The sequence below is a fragment of the Emydura macquarii genome, unplaced genomic scaffold, assembly GCF_026122565.2.
Source record: "Emydura macquarii macquarii isolate MOO-44397 ecotype Brisbane River unplaced genomic scaffold, CSIRO-AGI_Emac_v2 contig_470, whole genome shotgun sequence".
Lineage (NCBI taxonomy): Eukaryota > Metazoa > Chordata > Testudines > Chelidae > Emydura > Emydura macquarii.
Genome location: NW_027130607.1, coordinates 53,221 through 62,257, shown reverse-complemented (window position 1 = coordinate 62,257; position 9,037 = coordinate 53,221). Strand labels below are relative to the sequence as shown.

The 9,037-nt window shown below is 47.0% G+C and overlaps 1 protein-coding gene across 1 annotated transcript; it reads right to left on the bottom strand.

The window, feature by feature from the left end:
- Positions 1–274: 274 nt before the first annotated feature.
- On the bottom strand, positions 275–1,219 carry LOC137146711 (olfactory receptor 14A16-like). The gene has a single exon (XM_067538196.1). The coding sequence runs from the start codon at positions 1,217–1,219 to the stop codon at positions 275–277; it is 945 nt and encodes a 314-aa protein (XP_067394297.1).
- Between the last annotated feature and the right edge of the window lie 7,818 nt (positions 1,220–9,037).

Genomic DNA, 9,037 nt, shown 5'->3' with positions numbered 1-9,037 from the left:
TTGCTATGATTAGTATGAGCAAGGAGATCAGATACTATGGTGATGGGTAGCAGTACATGATAGGTAGATAGATAGTTAGATAGATAGATAGATTCCAGTCTTAACTGCATTAATGTAAACCTATAGTAATTACTTTTTTTCTTGAGTTATGTTTTCCTGGATTTTTACTAGTGTTCATAAACAGATTGCACAGTATGCGCTGATGGAGGCAATAATGTCATCAGATGATTATATTTATAAAGAAACATCGAATGAAATTGCTACTGAAGGAGACCTATGGACATTTTATTCTTTTGAATAATCTCCAGCACATCCATTTACTCACTGAACCATTGATTTCCTTGTTCCTCATGCTGTAGATGATGGGATTCATTATCGGTGGCAACACGGAATAGAGAACAGCCACTATGAGATTCAGACCAGAGGCTGAGCTGGAGGTGGGCTTCAGGAAGGCAAAGGAGCCAGTGAAAACAAACAAGGAGACCACAGTGAGGTGAGGGAGGCAGGTGGAGAAAGCTTTATGCCGGCCCTGCTCACAGGGGATTCTCAGCACCGTGGTGAAGATCTGAACATACGACATAGTTATGTAAACAAAGCAGCTGAAGACTAAGCACAGACTAAAGATAATAACTCCAGTTTCACTGAGGTAAGAGTCAGAGCAGGCCAGCTTGAGGAGCTGGGGGACTTCACAGAAGAACTGATCCACCGTGTTGCCCCCACAGAAGGAGATTGTGAATGTTTTCCCGGTGTGTAGCGCAGAGTTGAGAATGCCACTGATCCAGGCAATGGTGGCCATTTGGACACAAGCTTCCCTGTTCATCACCATCTCGTAGTGCAGTGGTTGGCAGATGGCGACGTATCGGTCGTACGCCATGATGGTCAATAAGGCAACATTTGCTGAAGTAAAGAATAAGAAAAAAAAGACTTGGGCGACACATCCGGAGTAAGAAATGGACCTGGTGTTCATGAGGGAATTGACCATGGATTTGGGGATGATGACGGAGATGGAGCCAAGGTCTAGGATGGACAGGTTCATCAAGAAGAAGTACATGGGGGTGTGAAGATGATGGTCGAGGGCTATGGCTGTGATGATGAGAAGATTCCCCACCAAGGATGCCAGGTAAAGCACGAGAAACACCACAAAGTGTAAAATCTGCAGCTCCCGAACATCGGAGAATCCCAGGAGAAGGAACTCGGTCACGGTGGTTCGGTTGGACATTTTTTTTCTCAGTCCATTGTCTGATGGCTGTGGAGGGAATGAGACTGGTGATGGTTAGGATTAGAACTACAAAGGGAATAGCCCGGATTCCCCTTTCCCTGAGATCTGATTGTATGAATGTCAAAGGTGCAGAGCACTCATCGTTTACAATGACTAGGTGTTGTCAGTGCTCCTCACGTTGACAGTCAATCAAGCGTGTTATCACACTGGTGTACATTGGATCAGCTCCTTTAAAATCAATGGAGCTTTGTTACTTGACCTCATCTGAGGCTGCATCTCAAGAAGTGGCTTGTTCAAATGCAGAGTGAAGGATGGAACAAAGTAAAATCCAAATCCAACAATCCTCGCAAAGAAGGGCCTTCCATCGTGACCGTCAGCAACCTCACACCTTGGCCATGAAGCTGATAGATTAAAACGCTAGCACCACCTGATTCCCACGCAGCAGGGCAACATGATGTGGACTCCTCCAGCACAGCATGGTAAGTGGCAGCTTTTCTCCCCCTAGCTCTGTGCCTAGATGGCCTGCTGCCTGGCAACTATCCCTTTGAAAGAGAAATCACACAGATGCAATAGAATAAATGGGTTTGAAATCAAGAAAACTTAATGTTCCCCAATTTTATTTAAAGTTTAAGGCTGGGTGAAAATTTTCACTGCATTGTTCTTAATGGAGATTGGGTTTTCAGCTAAACAACAAATCTCAGAATCTGACTGTTTTTCTCCAACATTTTGGGATTGTTTTGTAAAGAAATGGAAAACTCAAAAAAAAAAAAAAAACGTTTTTGGTTTTGTGATTTAAAAACCCTCCAGTTTTCGGCAGAAAGTTTTCAGTTGCCAAAACTTAACAGAAAAAGGAAAGGATTTGGGGTTCTCAAGGAGAAGTCAAAGTTTTCCTGAAGGGTGGAAAAATTCCAATCAGCAACAGGTATCTGATTAAACTGAGAGTAAAACTCTTAATGAGTTCACATAGCAATTCATATTTATCATCTTAATTTCCCCCTGTATTTTGAACCCCCAACATATTTAATTGAAATAGCAAACTTACTGTACAGGTCTTTATGGATATTTCTCCATCAGGTGATGCATCCAGTCATCCAGCACCAGGATTCTTTGATCAATATCTATCTCTATACCAGAATCTAGAAACTGAAGGCATAGCTATCTGAGAATCCTTTCCCCCCTCATTCTAAGAGTGTCCTGGCAGAACCAGACTCAGATCTGCCACTCTCCACAGATGAGCTGTGTGTAGCTGGCTCTGAGCTGCACTGACATTAAAAGAGCGATGCTGCAGGAAGGCAATTTATCCATGTCTGTTTGCTAAGGGCTAGTGGGACTCACTCCCTGGAGCCCTGCACGGCTCAGAAGCAGGGGCCCAGAGGCAAAAGTTCATCAATGGCTTGATTTTAAAGTCATTACGATCCTCTAGTCTGACCCCCCGGCCTGCCACAGGCCCTGGGATCTCCCCCAGAGTTCCCTGGCTCCAGACCAGTTTCTGTGTTATCTGTGGGCCAGGATTACAAAGGGATTTTGGCACCTAAAGATGGAGACGGGCGCCTACTGGGATTTATCAAAGCTTATGGGAAAGTCCTGTTGCTATCCAAGGGGAGTTAGGCACTTACCCTGCTTAGGTGCTACTGTAAATTCCACTAGGCGCCAATCAACTTCTTCAGATGCCTGCACCCCTTTGTAATGCTGCTCTAGTGTATATTTTCATCTCGCTGCTCCAGGGCAGGGGCCACTCTGCTTCCTACAGCTCTTCTCCACAGACCCCTTTAGAGGGACCCTTGGCTCCTTCCCAACTGTCACAGGGCCACTAGCCCTTAAAGGGGCAAGCCACTCTGTTACAATATCTTTGTACAGCGCCTTGCACCAGGGCTGTGGTTTTTAGGGGCTACCGCAATATACTTGTTTTGCAAGAATGATAACGGATGTCAATGGGTTTCCATCACCTTGGGCCTTGGGACACATTGGTTTGGTGTCAGCTTTTAGTGACTAATCTGACCTGCAGCAGACTTAAAACTGCCCAGTCAGATTCTGTTGTATAACATGGGAAAGAACCGGGCATGATTATCTCATTAACGATTGTAGCATAATGTGTGTTAATTACTGTTTTTTATTTGCATTCAAGACTCACTAAGTGCCAATCCCGCTGTGCTAGGTGCTGTACACACCCATGACAAAAAGATGGTGTCTTTCATTATAGACCTTATAATGGCTGTATAAGGGGAGAGAAAACATATGGATATGAGAGACCAGCAGAATGACAACAGTGGGGTGACCATAATAAGCAGTGGTCTCAACACTCCAGCTGCTCACCCACTATCGAGTGTTTTGCAGATGTCTGCACAAGAGGGTAGAGTTAAGGGTACCTGTTAATGTTACAGTCACTAAGGAGGGAATATTCAGAGAGGCTTACAGGAGTTAAGTGCTTACCTCCCATTAAATCGGGAACTGGGCACTCCTTGGAAATTCTTTGAGAAATCGCAGGTGACCTTTTAGTCAACGGTTGTTCTCATGTAATTAAAGGTTTTATCATAATGCAGATCCAAAGGAGCGCAGTCAAAGGGGCTTGTACATGTTACTGCATGTCACTGGGAAAGCAAAAATTACTATAGTGTTTCATATACAGAGCCGGTAAAGATAAGGCCACATTATAATCCTTGAGAATAACACATATTGTTGTCATTACAGATAATGACGGGCATTTTCAATCAAGCCTGAAGGAGTTAGGAGCCCAAAAGAGACTGAGATTTCTGCACCTGATTCCCTTGGCTCCCAGTCTGGATTACAGGCTGTATCACAGGAAGCATTCCCACTGTATGGCACTGGGGTGCCTAAATGCCTTAGCCCCAATTTAAATTCCCACTGTCTCAGGGCGGGCTGGCCCTTTAATTGGGGATGAGCTCATCCACACCTGTGCCTGGTCATCTGTTCCCAGGTGAGGATTTGGGCTGCAGGCTGTGGTTGGGTCAGGTGACCAGGCATCAAAGGAGGGAGGCTGATCCATCCCAGCCAGGGGGACCAGTGGGTAAATCTGATCTAGGGCACATCTCTCTGGAAATGCCCAGGGTCTGGGGTGGCCTGTGAGCGCGCCCACTGCTCAGAGAGATCTGAGGAACAGAAAGCTGGGCCTGGTGTGTCAATCCAAGGGTAAAGAGCAGAAGAATTCTGTTTCTCAGGAGACTCCTGCAGGGGATCCAGAGGGAACCCAGGGTCAGGAAGGACTTGGAAGAAGCTCTCCACAGCAGCCAGAAAGGAGGCCCGGCTGGAAGGACCTGCACTGCTGGGCAGGAACAGTGCCCAGCAGAGGGAATTAGGAGCCCAGGATGGGCAGAATGGCCTGGTGATCCTGGAGTAGCAGCCTGGAGATTCTGACTTCCAACCGTTATTCTCTGTTAACAAACCAAACCCCAGAGGGAGAGTGATCCCAGTGCCCCGGCTGCAGTGGGACGTTTGACTGAGGTAGGAGAGGAATGATGGCCGTGACAGCGGTTTGGATAAGACCCTGTCCCATGCAGCCTTTGGCTCTAACTTGGAGCCTGCCCCTGCCCCTAATCCAACAAAGCACATGAGTTTAACTTCAAGTCTTCACTAGGACTAGTCACATGGTTAAAGTTAAGCACATGCTTAAGTGTTTTCCTGTATCAGGGCCTGAGTACAGAATATTCAAGGGAGGAGGGGTTGAATTCTCCTGAGTGTTCAGGGACGAGACACAGGTGGTGCAAACTCTCAGAGATCTATTGACAGCCACAGAGCTGTAACAATTGACACCCTGTGAGATTATGGCCCCGTCTCTTTTAAGCGTTCCAATGTTACAATTTAACCAATCAGAGAAAAGAAACGGAGCTGTTAAAAATGTGTCCAGTCAAAAGATCTCAAAGTTCAGACACAGAGTATTTATGGTGAGTTGCTTGTCAGTGAGCTGTGGAGTAAGAAATGCTCATAGACATGCTTTGGTGAATAATGTTTAATTAATACTTGTAAGAAAATCGTGATCTGCACATAGACATCCACGAACCTAAAAGGTCATAGCAATTCTATCTATCTATCTATCATGACAAAATAAGCTTGTGTGCTCGGAGGAGATCAGTCTGTCTGTACATCTAATCACGTACACTCCTGTTATCTATCAGATATGTAGTGTACACAGCCGTGTGCAGAATGAATATAATAATAATAATCAGCTAAATTCTGTGATCCTTTTTCATCTGGGATGTGACCAGATTTACAAATGCACTTGTCCACCAAGGTTAGACCAGAATAACTTCAGACCAGAAATTTTCACCAGTATTTTTATCAGTCAGAGCTCATAGAAATGTAGGACTGAAAGGAACCTCAAGAAGTTCTCAGGTCCAGCCCTCTGCACTGAATTGGGGCCACGTAAACCTCAACCTTCCCTGATGGGTGTTTGTCCAAGTTGTTCTTTAAAACCTCCAATGATGGAGATTTCACAACCTCCTGTGGCAGCCTATTCCAGAACATAAGTGCCTTACTCAGCCTTGGCTCTTCTAAGCTTGGCAGTTCATAGCACTGGCACCTCTGAGCTTGCCGAGTCAGTTATGGAAGTAAAAAAATTGCTTGAGCCCCACACGCAATTGCTTGAGTCCTGGCACCTCTTTCATTACAAATTAAGTGCAATCCTTCCTGAATTTAGTCCGGCCTCTTTCAGCAAGAACCTCATCAGAGTTAAACCAGAGACGTCAGTGGAGCTACTCAGCATGTGCCCTGGCCTAGCAGAGAGAGGAATTCCAACCTTATCTCCCTATTGCACTCACTATCTCCAGGTGCCTTTAGCCACATTCGGATCCTTCTGTGTATTGAGCCAAATCCTGACCCCTTTGAAGTGTTCCCAGTGACTTCAGTGGGTCAATATTAGGCCTCATTATACAGGGTCAGATTTTCTTTTGGGAAACAGTGGAAGACATTTTTCTTCAAAAAGCGTCGTCGCCATAGTAAGCACAGCACATATTGTATTTAATTAGTTTGATATAAAATAATAGAGAGATGCCCATCGGAGGCTCTAGATGCCCTAACACATCGTTACGAATTCCATACAATCCCAGCAGCATTGAAATAATCATTTCATCATGATCTCAGCACCCAGACATCTACCAGAACTCTTTCCCACCCCTTCCTCTTGGTGGAGGGCAAACGGTCACTTCTTTCGGAAAACACCATTACGGAGACGATACACTGACTTCCTGAATACATCACAGAACATTGACACCTCCATTGAACCAAACATCCTTCATACTTCCCTCCCTCCACCCCCACAAATAAACCTGAGGGGGAAAAAATCAGCCAGCTTATCAAACAAAACACAATAAAAACCAAACAAGCGAGCTGTTATAGGCTGGGGTAACATTCAGATCTACAGTCATCCCTCTGCTCTGAGTGGGCCCAATCATTGGGTCCTACATTCTTCCCAGTCAAGCAGCTTTGGGGAGAAGCTAATCTTTGTTTGTAGACCTTGGGCCCCAGGTCAAAGACCCAAGCTCAGATCTCTTGTCTGACGTCCCTTGCTTTGGCCATGGAAGGCCACCCTCTAGGTGCCCTAGACCTCAAAACCAGGGCCTGAGTTCTCCTGTGCCTCCCAGTCACTTACACATGCAACGTGGCAGGAAAGCAAGGATCGCTGGCTCAGCAAAAGGATTTCTTAACCACAGACACAAACTCCTTAAGAGTTACAGATCTTTGAATAATCACACCTAAGCTGCACCTCTCCCTAGTCTGAGCTCATGCCTTGTAAGTCTGAGCTTTGTCAGCTTGGAAACCTGGGCAGAGTTCTTCCCAACCTCACTCTATCTTTCACATCCTTCACACACATGGAGATGGGTGGCCTCCTTGTAGGCCCTGTGCACAGAAAACCTGTTTTCCCATGATGGCAGTGGCCTGTAGTTGAGAGACAAAATCTATGGCCCCAGCTGCAGTCTGGATGGCTCTCTGTGTTGGTCCTCCAGCAACATGTCAGACACCATAATGGACAGGTCAGCTTCCAGGAGTACAAAACAAAAGGCTGCCTGTCTGCAAATCCAGACATGGGCAGTCACCATCCCAACATATCTACACATAGTACAGCAGAGAGTTCATGATCGTTGGAGGGCCAGTGCTATTTGAGTTGCCTGACCACTGTTTTAAAGGCCTAGCATCACTTTCACTGCTTGCTTGGCTATTTTGACCTGTAGCAGGACATTTTTTGGTTGGCAAAAACCAATAGAACTACTGAATAACATTGCAGAGGTTTAGTTTTTGCATAATAGGGCACATAACAAAACGAAAAACACAACATGTCTGCTTGCAGCTGTACATAAATAAAGGTAATGGGAACAAGTTATCCTTTGTGGAAGAACCCAAACTCAGGGGTCCTTACTAACATGTCCATTGCCTTAGCGGATGGTCCAGAATTAGCCAAACAACAGATTAGCAAAATCCGAGTTTATTCTTTACATAAAGAAGGTAGTCCCTTCAAACGTAAGGGGCGACAGCTTAAAACTAAATTCTAACAGTTTATATAGTCCCACACAAATCTTTATACATCACAGCTTCCATGGTCATACACACTAAAAAACCTACTTATCTAGGAATTTTCTTAGCTCAGTACTTGCAACTTTTCTTATCCAGGTTACAAGGTCTTTCTCTGCATTCCATCCCTGCTGGCGTCTAGGCCTCTTAACTATTTTGTTAACCCTTAACATTCTAAGATTTAAACTTCTGCTAGAAACACACTTTCCATCTCAGGCTTTTACAGCCATTACTAAAATCAGTTCTCAGCAGAAACAGAGACCCCATCTTCTTTTCCCTTCACACCTTACATGTCTGGGGGTACACTTTTTCACTGCCAAGGGGCATATTTTCACACCGCCCCTCCTATCATCAAATGTTGTTTTCAAGACTCCAATGAGCATGGTGAGAATGGAATGTAGTCAAGGGTAAAATCCCAAAGTAATTCATTAGCATTGTAGCCAGGAGGTGTGGCCTCCTTCAGAGATTGACTCAGAGGGAGAGCCAAACCCACCCTGGGAGTTTGAGCCCAGAAGGACACCACCTAACCAGAAGCAGGTGGGCGGGGCCAGGCCTTTAAAACCCAGGCCTGCTAGCTAAGTTAGGCCCCGGTGACCAAGGGAGAAGGACACCTCTCCCTTGGGGCTTGAGCCAAGGCCCGTACCAGAGGCCCACGCGGAGGGGAAGCTGCCGCACCTACCCATGGTGTGGGGCCCTGCCGGTCCGGAGTTGCTGCCTGGGACCCAGAGGAAGGCCTGCCCGAGCTGCCGGGGACCACGAGAACCTGCCGGCACTGAGGACTTGGAGGAGCTGCCCTCTGCAGAGGACCCTGTGCAGTTTCCGGAGCTGCCGCCGGTTGACGTGGAGGGATTCATGGGACTCCCACACGCCCTCGAACCCAGCACCCCAGAGGGAGGTGATGAGGCCCAGGTACTTTAGACGTAGGGCGGGAGGAAGGAGTCCAGGGAAGCCGGCTGTGGTGCAGCAGAGCTGCGGCTCGCAGTGAGTCGGCGCGTTTCGGCTGGAGCCCTGCCAACCCAGTGCCAGGACGGGACACCCCGTCACTGTCAGGGCCCTGGGCTGGGACACAGTGGAGACGGGTGGGCCTGTGTCCCCCTCCCCCCTTCCTTCCCCTGACCTGGGGTGGATGCCGGCTAGCGCCAGAGCTTGTCCCTTACTGCCTGTTCTGTCCTGCGTAAGGGCTGGGCACAGACTGCAGCTCACCCTGCCAAGGGCTCGAGCGGATGGGTCTGCTTCTGCCTGCCCTCCCCGACCGGCAGACCATAGACTACTGACTCCCCCAGCTAAGGACTAGAGCTG

What these genes read in the sequence shown, in the direction of transcription:
- LOC137146711 (XM_067538196.1), bottom strand. Translation starts at nt 1,219, where the DNA reads ATGTCCAACCGAACCACCGTGACCGAGTTCCTTCTCCTGGGATTCTCC.